General features: G+C 47.2%; 1 protein-coding gene across 1 annotated transcript; it reads right to left on the reverse strand.

The window, feature by feature from the left end:
* Nucleotides 1-7367: 7367 nt before the first annotated feature.
* Nucleotides 7368-12123, reverse strand: LOC121023436 (natural cytotoxicity triggering receptor 1-like). Its single transcript, XM_040465324.1, is given in 8 exon segments — nucleotides 7368-7542; nucleotides 7545-7661; nucleotides 7779-7826; nucleotides 8742-8792; nucleotides 9057-9335; nucleotides 11103-11387; nucleotides 11571-11606; nucleotides 11690-12123. Coding segments are annotated over 8 exon segments (912 nt in total). The 5' UTR covers nucleotides 11724-12123; the 3' UTR covers nucleotides 7368-7480.
* Nucleotides 12124-14874: the final 2751 nt, after the last annotated feature.

Here is a 14874-nt window from a genome sequence, read left to right on the forward strand (position 1 = left end):
AGCCAGAAGTGGAATGTTCCACGACAGACAAGGCGGGGGGAGCCAGAAGTGGAATGTTCCACGACAGACAAGGCGGGGGGAGCCAGAAGTGGATCATCCCATCATAGATGAAGGGGGGAACCAAAAGTGGAACATTCCATCACAGACCCAGGAGGGAGCCAGAGGTGGAACATTCCACCATGGGCCAAGGGGGTGAGCCAGAAGTAGATCATTCCATCATAGACCCAAGGGGGAGCCAGAGTTGGAGCATTCCATCACAGACCCAGGGAGGAGCCAGAGGTGGAACACTGCAACCTAAACTAAAGTTGTAGCCCTCACACTTGGGTAGGGAGAAACCCGCAGTATGCAGAGCACAGGTACAACGCACCCCTTCAGGATGGATGCAGACAGACTAGGGAAATGCCCTTCTTCCTGAAGAGGCAGAGGTCCCTGTACATAGCTCAGGACCCCAGGAGCAGACAGCTATGGTGATGGGTGAGTGGAACTCACTGGGACAGAGCTGGGCTGGGCTCTCTCCATCAGATCCACTGCCCAATATCCCTTCCTACATCTCTGCCCACTGGGGTTCTCACTCAGACTCTCTCAGAGCTTGCCAAAGTCCTGCTCTGACGCCCAGGCTAACCTCCCGGATCTCTCTCTAGCCCCCGTGGTTCTCACCTTGGGGTGATTCTTCTCCCACCCCATCAATGTCCAGAGACACTTTCTGGCTGTCACCCTTGGGGAAGAGGGTTCTCCTGGTGTCTGGCGAGTAGAGGCTAAGATGCTGTTAAACATTCTGTCGTGCACAGGGTCAGTACTCCCTACCCCTATAACAAAGAGTGATCTGGCCCCAAATATCAGTAGTGTTGAGGTTGAGAAACACTGGCTTAGATGATTCTCTGCCAGAAAGTAAGAACCACCTTGGACCATTCAATCTGGAACAGATGCAGGGTTGCATTCCAAGGCAATTCTCCAGACTCAGCTGAGTCAGACATCTCTGTATTGTAGAGGTCTAGCCATAGGTCTCATGTCAATGAGAAGAGATAAATCAAAGCTGGAAACGATGCATAGATTGAGATATTTACAAAGAAGGAAGTTTAAAAGTCCTCTATCTGGCCCTGCTGACTTCATCACCCCCTTCCCCGAGCTCACTTCCTGCAGCCACGCTGGGCGCCCACTATTTTCCCAAGCATGCTTCCTTCATTCCGCATGCACTGTTCCCTCTGCCTGGAGGTGGGGGGGTGGTTACCAGCTGTCCCCTGGCCGGAGCTCATGCAGCTCCCCACCCCCCTCCCCCGGTCCTCCCACCACCCTGTTTATATCCTTCTGGGCCTGAATTTCTTAACTAGGGGTAGTTTTGTCCCCAAAGGGACATTGGCATTATCCAGAGTCGCGGGTAGGGGGCTGCCCCTGGCATCTAGTGGATAGAGGCCATGGATCCAGCTAAACATAATGCTCAGGACAGTCACTGCTACGGACTGAACTGTGCCCCCTCTCCCCCAGAGGTATAAGTTGAAGCCCTAATCCCCATGGGACTGCATTTGGGGCTAGGGTTTTTAGGAGCTCATGAGGGTGAAATGAGACCATAATGATGGGCTTCTAACCTGACAGGAGTGCCGGTCTTATCAGAACGGGAAGGGAGAGATCTCTGTCTCCCTGTGCCCACACCAAGCAAAGGCCATCTCCCCAGCAGGAAGGGGCCCTTATGTTGGCCAGCACCTCAATCTGGGACTTCCCAGTCTCAGGCCTACAAGGAAATAAGTTTCTGTTCTTAAACCACCCAATCTGTGGTATTTTATTATGGCAGCTGAGCTGATTTAGGGAATCCCCCCACAGCACAGGATCATCTGGCCCCGGATTAGAGGGGTGCAGAGGTTGAGAGGTGCCCCTAACATGCTGCATTTGGGGGTCTCAGACGTGCATGTGCAAGCCGAGATGTCCTGGTGGGTGTCTGACTTGCAGGCAGGTGACCGTCCTGGTGTTTCACACTATCCACAACATTAGGTAGCGATTTATATAACAGTTACATTGTTACCTTAAGCAACTACCACCGTGTGAACATCTGATTTCGATGCAGGTATGGTATGTGCGTATGTAAGGAAATAGCTAATCTAAACATAAAGGTGCTTGACAGAAATATTGAGGACATTGTGTGTTGGAGTTTCCAAGGGCTTTTAAATGGATTATAGGAATATAGAGGTCAAAGGCATTTAGCAAAAAACCCAAAACCCAAAACACAAAACGGCATTTACCGACTATGACTCATAAATCAAGGTGCGAGTTGCAGTATAACATATATCAGAAAAACACCGTGACTTGAATACAACTAAAGAATTATACATATAATATATAACATATAATAGGGGCATGGAACACTCTTAAAATCTATAAGGCAATCTTTTAAAAATATTTATGTGTAAGAGCTCTTTACCGGATCAGAATTCCAAAAGGCAAACTGACTGTCAGAAAGGACAGTTGTTAGGAGAAATAATAGAAGTCTATATATCTCCACCAATAAACTCATGAATCATAAATGTATCATTACCTGCTGATTTGTGTAGCACTTCTTTCGGCAGTGAGCAGGGCACAAGCATAGGTATAGAAAAGCGACTGTGCACTGGGGCCCCTGGGTGGCTCAGTCGGTTGAGCGTCTGACTTCAGCTCAGGTCACGAGCTCGCGGTCCGCGGGTTTGAGCCCCGCCTTGGGCTCTGTGCTGACAGCTCAGAGCCTCCAGCCTGCTTCCCGATTCTGTGTCTCCCTCTCTCTCTGCTGCTCCCCCGCTCATGCTCTCTTTATCAAAATAAATAAAAATTAAAAAAAAAAAAGAAAGAAAAGCGACTGTGAACACAGCTGGGGTTTTTCCAAATTAGAACAACTTTGGTGGTAGGAAAATGATGACTCCAGGTTGGTTAGAAGATGCCGATAAAATAACCCAAAGTTCCCCCCCCCTCCCGCGCCAAAAAAAATGGGGTTCAGAGAGACGGATTCGATTTGGGCATCTGTCTTAGAGAAACTGAAACCGTGGCATTAAGTGAGATCCATCCATACTTGTGTGCAGAGAAAGGCGGGTCTACCGTGGAACCCACAAGCCCTGGGGGTGGAGATCCTGTAAACACGATGGTGTCGGACGGTCAGAAAAATGAGCAGAAGAGGTCAGTGAAGTGACTGTTTCAAGGAGGAACTGGTCATACAACTGGCAGAGGAGCAAAGGTGAGCTGAGAGGCATCCACCGCAAGTTCCAGAAGGCCCAAGAGCGTTTTTGGTTTTTTCTTCACAACAACAGCTTCAGCGGAAGTGTGGGGGTGGAGAAACCAGATCTCAGAGGGTTGACACCTGAGTGCGAGAGGCTAAGCAGAGCGCTGGTCTTTAGAGCCACGGGCCAGTAAGAGTAGAGGGGGTGGATGCTTCCCCACGTAACCGTCTGTGTTCTGAAGCTTGAGCTCTCATTCCTAACTCAGGGTTGGAATAGTTGGGCCCCGGGGGGACTGACGTATCCCTGGGGTGGCACCACGTCCTGATGACATTGCTAACAAGGAGATACTGTTTTTCCTTTTGGCAAATGGAAGGTGGAAACAGAGAGGACATAGCTTGGCTTAGGAACCCAGGTTTTATTAATTTATTTTTTTCATCATTCCCCATCTTTTAAAATATAATTTATTGTCATATTGGTTTCCATACAACACCCAGTGCTCATGCCAACAGGTGACCTCCTCAATGCCCATCACCCTCTTTCCCCTCTCCCCCGCCCCCCATCAACCCTCATCTCGTTCTCAGTATTTAAGGGTCTCTTATGGTTTGCCTCCTTCCCTCTCTGTAACTGTTTCTTCCCTCCTTCCCCTCCCCCATGGTCTTCTGTTAAAGTTTCTCAGGATCCACAAAAGAGAAAACATATGGTATCTGTATTTCTCTGTATGACTTATTTCACTTAGCATAACACTCTCCAGTTCCATCCACGTTGCTGCAAATGGCCATATTTCATTCTTCTCATTGCCAAGTAGTATCCCATTGTATATATAAACCACATCTTTATTCATTTGTCAGTGGATGGACATTTAGGCTCTTTCCATAATTTGGCTATTGTTCAAAGTGCTGCTGTAAACATTGGGGTACAAGTGCCCCTACGCATCAGCACTCCTGTATCCCTTGGGTAAATTCCTAGCAGTGCTATGGCTATTTATTTAAGCTGTTAACACATTTACTCATCATATCATCCTTGAAATATGTTTTCTTCCAGATATTAAAGATAGAAACACTAAAACATTCTATAGTAAAATATGATACATATGAAAGACAAGAAAAAGGAAGAAACACCTGTGTTTTCATGAAATATTATAGTACCAGCAGCAATGTTGGCAAGATTATTTAAAGAATTATACCGCTTACAAAATAAAAGTCATGTAACTAGGGGATCTGGAGGCGATATAGCCAAGCACATAATCTGGTGGATATCTAACAGAAGATGTGCACATTCTGTACCTAGAGGACTACATGATATTATTCAGAGAAATCAGGGAACCTGTAAGTACAGGGCAAAATATAACATATTTAGGGTTCGGGCTTGCACGGATTGGAAGACTGAAGAGATGATAATTCTCCCTCAATTGATCTGTAGCTTTAGTACAATCTCACGCACAACCCCGGGCTGTTCTTTTGTGAAAGCCGGCATCCTAAAGTTAATATTGGAACCTAAAGGGCCCAGAATAACCTAGGCCATCCCAAGAAATACCAAAAGTGCCGAATATTAACCATCTTAGGACCAGTACCCATCACCCATCGCTGGGCCTCTCTCTGGGTTACCAGGATTTGTTTTAGTCATCTTCCTGGTTGTCAAGCCCAGAAAGAGGTGATATTCTCAACTTTTCTGTTGTCTGTTTCTCCGTGGTTTTGTTTTCTCCTGAATAATCCTTTCCTCATCTATACACCTTGTTCAATGTCTCTATGTCATTGAATTTATTTACTTATTGATTGATGGATTGATTGATTGAAAGTGCGACTGGCTGAGGGCCAGAAACAAAGGGAACGAGAGAGACAGAGAGAGAGAGAGAGAGAGAGAGAGAGAGAGAGAGAGAGAGAATCCCAAGCAGGCTCTACACTGCCAGCATGGAGCCCGACGTGGGGCTTGAATCCATGAACCGTGAGATCATGACCTGAGCTGAAGTCAGATGCTTAACCATCTGAGCCACCCAGGGACCCCTCTAGGTCTTGGAACTCTGCACAGAAAGAGGCGCCATTGGCATCCCATATTTCTTCATATCCCCTTTCACTGCATTTACCCACTTTCCTTAAGATCTAGCACCTGTGGGGGCGCCTGGGTGGCGCAGTCGGTTGAGCGTCCGACTTCAGCCAGGTCACGATCTCACGGTCCGTGAGTTCGAGCCCCGCGTTGGACTCTGTGCTGTCAGCTCAGAGACTGGAGCCTGTTTCCGATTCTGTGTCTCCCTCTCTCTCTGCCCCTCCCCCGTTCATGCTCTGTCTCTCTCTGTCCCAAAAATAAATAAACGTTGAAAAAAAAATTAAAAAAAAAAAGATCTAGCACCTGTGGACAATCAATTCTCTTCTCACAAGGATGTTTGCTTTGATGTGTGGTCCCTTCATCGGTGCCCGGCACACAGTAGGGTCTTGTAACAGAGACTGTAGGTGCCTGTCACAGCTCTGTCACATGCCTCCTCACTCCACAGAAATACCAGCATTCATCTTGTCACAGAGACACCTGGAATAAAGGTTATCTTTCCCAACCTCCCTTGCACCCAAGTGGATGCAAGCTATTAGGCTCTAACCATTGAGAAATAAATGGAAATGTTTTTGAGTGTTTCCAATAAACCTCATAACACACAATTCACCAGTACTACATCCCCTTTCCCTCTGTCCCTTCCTCCTTGTGCTTCGTTTTTCTGTCTGGAATACAAACCAGGTTTAACACTTCAAAAAGAGTAATGCTCTACTTAGCCATTTGGCTTTGTGCTGTTCACCAGTTTTGGAAGATTTCGCCTTGGAGCAGTGGGGAGAACAGCTTTGTGTGGAAGAGAGCCCTCCATTCCTCTAAGAAGGCTCTCAAGCCCCTGCATTTATATCTGGAGACCCAAAATTCTTCCACCTGACACATGACACCCCCCCCCTTGAAATTGTAGGTTTCCTGCCATCAGAATATGAAATATTTGGACTATCACAAACATACTCCACTCAAGTCCATCACGTCTTGGGATGAAGTCTATGATTCAGCATCAACAGAAATTCTTGGACCTTCACACCCAGCAGATGAGGAACAACAACAAAAATAAAGAACGTTCAATATTTGTCCACTGGTAGTGAGATAGCAGTTGGTGCTATTTTCAACTCCTGTAGTTGGGAATGATAAGGGTTACCACATGTTGAGTTAACTTACATGTTTCAGAGCCTATGCTGGGTTTCTTGATATTCTTTATCTCATTAAATATGCATGTTACCCTTTTGAGGTTGGAAATAAAGTTCTCTGATATATAACAGAAAACTCAAGATTTAGAGAATGGATTTGACCCATGTGAGGTGTCAGAATCTTGAGGGGGGGCAGGGATCCATAAAATGTTTATATTAATGGGTTGGTCAAGTAGAAATTCTCAAGGAACAAAGGGTCTGGACAGCATTTCAAGGACCGTAATCAGGAATCTCAAGTTCTGAGCTTGTGCCATAGCCTCACTTATATATCCATTGATCTGACGCACATTTCCTGAGAACTCTCTTTGTGCGGGAGCTGTGAGCACAGCCGTCAAACCTGACACGGACTTAATTCATGCAAGTTGAGTGTAGAGACAGGAAAATGGATACGTATGCAGTGTGACAGTCTCAGTGCTGTTCTAGATAAAAATAGGTGCTTTGGGGGCATGGGAGAGATATCTTAAGTCAAACTGGAGGGTTTGGGGGACTTTTCTGGAGGAGCCCTGAGGAACAAGGCAAAGTATGGATAAAGAAGTGAAGAAGACAGAACCTTGTGGTGGCGTAGGGGCAGAGGAGTTGGGGCAAGGCTGACACCCAGCCAGGATACACACTCAGATGGCTGGACCATTTGTTCACAGCCCACATCTCTGTCGGCCAGCAGTTGCCTCTCTGGCTACTGGTCCAGCTCATAAATCCTTATTCTGTACTGGTTGTTAAATGTCTTCAATGACACGTTGCAGCAAAGGAAAGAAGAAATATGGATAAAGACCAAAGTAGGAAAGAAATACTCCATGGCCATGCTGTTAACGAAGGAGATATTTTTGGGGAAGGCCAGCGAGGTTAAAACTTTGCTTTGCATTAGGCAGGCACAAAAATGCTTAAAGCCCAGAAGAGACAGTGCAATCTGTCTGCGGGAGAAATTTGACATCTGCCTCCCGCCTCCCCCAGGAAGTTTCTCCGAACCCAACGCAGCTGTCTTGCGGTGAACCCCCCTCCCCGGGCACAACACAGAGCTCACACAGCCCAAGGTCAAGGTCAGCTTTCAGCTCTACCTGTGGCCAGCCCATCCCTTGGTCATTTGCCCAGCAGTCACTGTGTTCTGAACCTTCTCCTGTGTTCCTGACTTGAAGCCCTGTTCCTTGAAGTTCCTGTTGTATTCTCTTCCTGCAAAGCCAGCCTTCAGTCAGGAGGTACCCAATAACCACCAGGACCAGGAAAGCCAGACCCATCCGAAGGAGATTCTGGGCAGTGTGATTCCAGAGGGCAGGGTCTGGGGGCAGAAAAACAAAGTGGACACTGTCAAACACCGCCTCACCTCATCTCTGTCCCTCATGTCCTTTCCAGATCACACTCTTTCACAGCCTGCAGCCCCCCTCTGCTTGCCTACCTTGCTGGACTGCTGTGTTCGTGGTTAGCAGGTGGGGGTCCCAAAAGTCTGCGGATGACAAGGAGAGTGAAGAAGGGGGCAAGAGAGAGATGGTACTTACCCCTTCAGTCCTAGCCTCTCCTGCCCTCAGAAGGACCCCATGGCCCTCTGCAGCCTTTCTAGGTCCCCACCCCATGCTTCTGGTCCTCGTGGATTCATCTGGCAGGTGGAGAGGAAGAGCCAAGGGGCAGGTGAACCCTGAGGGGGTAGTCTGAGCCTCAGTTCCCTCATTAAGTCGATCAACATGGCTTCTCGTTCCTCATCCCACTGGCCATCTCACTGTCTTGGGGTAAACACAGTGGCTGATCCCTCTCTCTGGAATGTTCTTTCTCTGCATAGCCACAGGACCAATGCCCTCAGCTCTCTCAGATATTTGCTCTGTGAGGCTGATTCAGACAACTCTATTCAATATTGCCATCTGCCCACGCCCCCCCAAGTCACTATAACCCCATTTGTTCTTTGTCTGTCGTCCACACCACTGTTTGCTCCTCGTGTGCTATGTGATTGGCTTCTTTATCTGACTTTGACTTATGGTCTGTCTCCCGCTGGGATGAAAGCAAGGATGCTTGTCTGCTCGACCGCTGGTGCTGCAGGTCACGGCAAGTGCTATGCAGTCAATGGATATTTTGGGTGAACGCCATGTTTGTGCTGTCACTGGGAGGCTTTGATCCCTCCTCCAAGTTTACATTTTTTTTTTAACGTTCATTCAGTTTTTGAGAGACAGAGCATGAATGGGAAAGGGGCAGAGAGAGGGAGACACAGAATCTGAAACGGGCTCCAGACTCCAAGCTGTCAGCACAGAGCCCGACTCGGGGCTCCAACTCACGGACCGTGAGATCATGACCTGAGCCGAAGTCAGATGCTCAACCGACTGAGCCACTCAGGCGCCCCCCTCCTTGAAGTTTACAAGTACTTGTTACTTACCAGAAAAAGAGGTGTGTTCTGTGGGTGCAAGGCTGGTGTCCCCAGCATCTTCTGGTAACGGAAATGAAGAAAGCAAGTAAGGGTTTGGGGTTTCCTCTGGCCTTCCCACCTGGTCTCTGTACCCTCGCCCCATCCCTCTGGCCTTCTTCCTCAGGAACAATCGACAGAGCCTCCGGAAAATGCATGTGGATGAGGGCATTGGTGGGAGGACACTCTAAATCTTCCCACCTGTCCCTTAGCTGCCTTCCTCGTCTCTGGTTGGGGTTCACTCGGGGTTCCAAAGAGCACGTGGGGGAAATTTGAGAGCTTCCTCACCTGTGACCAGGAGCTTCACAGGCTCACTGGGGAAAGACCAGGCGTGGTTGTTATAAGAGCCAAAGCATCTGTATGTCCCTCTGTGGGCTGTGCTCACAGGGCCCACGGGGAACCCCACCTGGGTGTTCCCGTATCTGGGCTGTGGGCGGCTGGATCTTCCCTCCTTGAGCAGAAAGAACATGTTTGTTGCAGTCTCTAGACGGCAATAGAAGGTCACATTATCTCCTGAGCTCACCTCAGGCCTGGGATGAACAGAGAGGGTGGGTGTGTCATACATTTCTGTGGGAGAAGGAGACAGGTAGGTTAAAAGTCATTATCCCGCTTCCCATATCTCCCATCCCCCCTTCGCCTTAAGACTGGGACGTCACTCGCTGCAATTTCTCTCTCTTCTGTTTTGGTCATGGACACACCCTCCCCGATGTCTCCCTTCAAGACTGAGACACTCCCTCCTCCAGCTTTCAGGAGCATTAATATGAATCTCTCTCTGGGAATTGCCCCACGTCAGTGGTTCTGAGTTAGAGATCCTTGGGTCCAGTGACATCAGCATCGCCTGGAAGCTTTTTTTTTTAGAAATGCAGATTACCAGGCTCCACCCCAGACCCGCTGCATCAGAAACTCAGGGGTAGGGCAGCCATCTTTGTTTTTAAAAACTATTATTGTTTTCAATTGTTATAAAATACACATAACATAGCATTTACCACCTTAACCATTAAAAAAAATTTTTTTGATACTTATTTATTTTTGAGAGACAAAGTGGCAGAGTGCAAGCAGAGGAGGGGCAGAGAGCAAGAGAGACACAGAATCCAAAACAGGCTCCAGGCTCTAAGCTGTCAGCACAGAGCTCCGTGCAGGGCTTAGAACCCACGAACCATGAGATCATGACCTGAGTCGAAGTCGGACACTCAACCGATTGAGCCACCTAGGCGCCCCTCCCACATCTTAACCATTTTTAAGGGTACAGTTCAGTGGCACTAAGCACATTCACATTGCTTTGTGTAGGCATCCTCACCATCGGTCTTCGGAAATCTTTTCATCTTGCAAATCTGAAACTCTGTCCCCGTTACTAAATACCATCTCCCCATCCCCGTCCCCCAGCCCCTGACAGCCACCATTCTGCTTTCTGTCTTTATGTATTTGACCATCCTGGGTCCTATACGGAAGTGGAACCAGACAGTATTTGTCCGTGTGTGACTGTCTTATCTCACCGAGCGTAATATCCTCAAGGTTCATCCATATTGTAGCAGGTGTCAGAATTTCCTTCCTTTTTAAGGCCAAACAATATTCCGTTGTGTGTATAGACCACATTTTGTTTATCTGTTCCTTGGTCAATAGACACTGGGGTTGTTGCTACCTTTTGGCCACTGTGAATAGGGCTTTGGTGCACATGGGTGCACTAAAGCCGTCTGTGTTATCACGAACCCTGCAAGTGATTCTGATACCTGCTTAAGTGGGAGAATGGCATCCCTCAGCTTCCTTAACTGAGACAGCCTTCCCTCCCAACTCTGTTCTATCTGGTCTTCTTCCATACCGTTATTTCCTCCTCATGTGCTTATAATTGATAGATTTACCCTAAACTTGACTCATGGTCTGTCTTCTCCCGCTAGAAATCAAGTGCCACAAAAGCAGATGTTTGCATGGAACCCCCATAGGAGGGGTTCTCATCCACTCCCTGGTTGACCCTGGTGGGTACAGACCCCCTAGCCTCAGTTCGAGACTGCTAGGAAGGGCCATCCCGGGTCCGGAGTTCCACATTGGTTTGGCTGAGATGTCGGGTGAAACCACCCCAGGGTCCACCTTCGCCTCCTGTCCAGCCTGTTTCCCTCACTTTTCATCACAGGGGTCACTTTCGAGGATACTCCCCAGATACATGCAAACATCCATCTCAGAACATCTCACCTGGAGAGCCTGACCTATGACAAATCCGCTCCTAGACCACAGATAACCAAGGAGTGAGGTTTGGATGACACTAAAGGAGATTAATAAATGATGACCCTCCCCGGGATTCAGGCTTGGGGGATGACCACAGATAGAGGATGGGACATTTACCTGTTACCACCAGGTCCAGAGGGTCACTAGGATTTGACCAGAGCTCCCCGCTTCGGTAAATGCACCTGTATTGCCCTGCAGTGAGCAGGGTCATGGCTGAGATGGGGAATGAGACTATGTTCCTTATTCCAGGCTGTCTTGGGCTCTGCCGGGCAGAGAGGCGTCCCTCGAAATACAGCTGGTACTCAGTGGCCTCAGGAAACCCCCGGCATAAGATCTTTGCTGGCCTTCCCTTCGGAATCATGAAATTGGGCTTGGCCCAGATGATGGGTTTTGAGAGAATCTCTGTAAGGGAATCAGAGCCAGGAGTTCTACATAAAGCCCCTTCCCACCCACATTTCCACCCGGTTGCTGGCCTCAAGCCTTCCTAGCAAACCAGAGCCCCTGTCCCCTCCTCCGGTTGCTTGCAGGTGGATACTTAGCCTGAGCCCAGAAAAGAGATCCTGGGGCTCTGACGGAGAGACTCACGTGTCTGGGCGCCGATGGTCTGGCTCAGATACAGCCCTGGAAGACAGGAACAGTGAGCCATGCCACCCCACCCATGTCCAGACCCCAGGATTGTGTCTCCCTCTCAGGAGAGAACTCACCAAGGCAGAGCAGGGCAGTGAATGTGGAGGTCATAGCCTAGATTCTTCCAGGCGAATGTGGAGATGGAGGCCAGCAGGCCAGCAGGCCAGGAAGATGCCACAGGATGTGGTGGGTAAAGCTTAGCACTAATTGCCATGGGGCTTTCACCTGACCTTTTTTTTTTTTTTTTTTTTTTAACAAGAGCAGGTTCACGGTTTTCCCTCTACCTCTGACCATGAGGTATAAAGACACATCTGATCATATCTGTGGTCTAACCAGATCCTCTGACAGTTGTGTGCCGCACCTGAAACTCATTCGTTTCAGGGCCCACTTCTAAAATCTGAAATGTGGACATTACACCCAGGGAAGGCAGAAGACGATGTACAGAGAAGAAACCTTAGAATCATTTAAAAAATATGTGTTTAGGGGCACCTGGGTGGCTCAGTCGGTTGAGTGTCCAACTTTGGCTCAGTCATGATGTCACAGTCCGTGGGTTCTAGCCCCGTGTCGGGCTCTGTGCTGACAGCTCAGAGCCTGGAGCCTGCTTCAGATTCTGTGTCTCCCTCTCTCTCTGCTCTGCCCCCGCTCATGCTCTGTCTATCTCTCTCTCTCTCAAAAATAAATCAACATTAAAAGAAAGTTTTTTAAAATATGTGCTTAGCCTTGGCTCCCCTCTGTTGTGCATGTGCTTGGGAAAGTTCACTGGTGTCATCAGAATGGAATGATAACACTATCTTCTCCAAAGTTTCATTACGATGTTTCAACAAAATGCTGTTTTTTAAATGAAAATGTCCTGTTTTTTACATGAGTATATTCCTTTAGTCTGTTATAAAGCAGAAATTAAATATTAAAATATTTAACATTTTCACATGTTTTGAAATTCAAAATGTGTTCATATTTTTCCCTCCAAAGGTCTAAACGATGTTCGAAAATGAAAATGTTATGCCAATTTATGTCGTGCATTACGTTCTATGAGGAGATCTCTCTCAATCTGGTATCTTTTGTTCTTATTTCTTGATTTTGTGGTTGAACATATTCCATTCCCTTTTTTATTTATATATAGCAAAATCCACTCTTTTCCTGTTCAGTTCTGTATGAGTGGTGATCAACGTATACGGTCATGTAACCGACACCTAAGTCAAAATGTAGGACAGTTTCGCCCTCATATAAGTGGTGTCAGGAGTGTTTGTCCTTGTGTGTCTGACTTATCTCACTTAGCATGGTGTCCTCTGGGTTCATTCCTGTGGTTGCAAATGACAGGATTTCTATTCCATTCTTTTCCGTGGCCTCCAGTCCTCAGTTCCAAATTCCAGGACCCGTCTTCTCTAGCCAGCCGACGTTCACCCATGCTCCCCTGCCTAGATGGTCTCCACCAAAATATCCTTATGACGTTTGGAGGAAAGGCACTGTCCTCGTGTGCCTATAACATCTTTCTCTTGGGTAAAGAAAAGATCAAGCGAGATGATCACTGTTGATTGACATGGTAGCTCGCACATCCATTCTTGGGCAGATACTGACCTACAATCGGTAGCTCTCCTCTCCCTGTGAAAAGGTCATGTACTGGATTGCCACTGTCTTGTCTTCCCATAGAGGATTCGCCAAGGACACAGGTGGGGGCTTCTTCCAGCTGACTTCCTGTGTCGCATCATTTAGGGAACTTAGCCTCGATAGACTTACAGGAAGAATGAGCACAGAAGAAGCAGTGGTCGGGACCAAGGGCCACCTACCGGAATGTCTACATTGACCACATTTCTAGAGAGAGGACACAGCCTGTGCATGTGAGAAACCTGGCTATGTGCTATGGGTTTTTTGTTCGTAAGTCACTCTTGGCTTGTGGAAACGTTTAGATACCCAAGCATGGGAGAGGGAGGGCAGTGGTTGCTAGCCCACAGGAGACAATGAGGCAGGCTCATCTGTAGATGACAAAGATGTCTCTAGGCCAAGAGGGCATCTTGTCTCACCTCTCTTCCACGATACATCTTAATTTGCTCATCATCATCAGCCCAAAGTCCATCCATAGCATGAAGGTAAGGCTCCTGATGAATGGGTCCCTGCGTCAGGAAAGAGGTGGTCATCCTTTGGGGACAAAGTGACCAGGGGTAGAGAAGTAGTTCTCTTGGAATTGTGAAAGTTCTGCTACCCCTTGCTTCAGAGATTTCTAGATTCTCTTCAAGAGGCTGGTTGCCTGAGAACATGTTCCTTTGAAATTATTTTCAAAGTTGGCGGGAACTCCCTGGGATTGAAGTCAACCTGCTGGCACCAGAGAGGATCAGGCTAACATCTCCATGGCATGGCCCTAGTTGGGGTGGGATCTGGACTTTAGAGAATGGGTCTAGCCTCAGTTTCCTGATGGGTTTCCTCTCTACTTACTATTTTAATAATTTACACATGCATAATGACAGTTCTATATCTCAAGTGTTTTGGCGTGCTAGTTCTCCCTTTATATGTTGAGGGTTCTTTGTTTCTTCACGAAGTTTGCAATATTCTATTGCTGGTTATTTATGGGTCAACTTTTTGCAAATTGTGGTAAAATATACATAACCAAATTTTACCATTTTAACTACTTTTTTATTGTAGCAAAAAAAATACATAACATGAAATTCACCATCTTCACCAAGTCTAAGTATACAGTTCAGTAGTGTGCAGTACGTTTCATTTTTAAGTAATCTCTACACCCAATATGGGGCTCAAACTCACAACCCTGAGATCAAGTGTTGCACACTCCACTGCTGAGCCGGCCAGGCGCCCTTCAAATCATATCATCTCTAAGCCTCTGTTTGTTCATGTGACACATGGATTGATTAAAATAAAATTCACAGGGCTGTAGTAAGCTTTTGTGAATGAAATGACTAACATAAAGCCCAACATAGAGGTGAAGGTCATGGAATATAAGTCCTCATACTCTTTTCCCCAAGCCACGCCTTCCATTTAACCTAAATCAGCCCAATATATGAACTATCAAAGGCAAATGCACTCACCATTCAGTGCCTGGAATAAAAAAGGCAAAGCAGAATTTATTTTTACTCTGTTAAGGGAGTTATGCTGGCTAGACATGATGCCTCTGAGTCTCTGAGCAGAGCCTACAGGGTTTTTGGGAAATATGGATTCTCAGGGCCTCTTGTGGATTGGCATCATCTGTAAAAAATGTTTATTGAAGGGGGACTTTATTTTATTTTTTTATTTTTTAAAATTTACATCCAAATTA

This window comes from Herpailurus yagouaroundi, unplaced genomic scaffold (assembly GCF_014898765.1).
Source record: "Herpailurus yagouaroundi ecotype Mexico unplaced genomic scaffold, PumYag 557, whole genome shotgun sequence".
NCBI classification, from domain to species: Eukaryota; Metazoa; Chordata; class Mammalia; order Carnivora; family Felidae; genus Herpailurus; species Herpailurus yagouaroundi.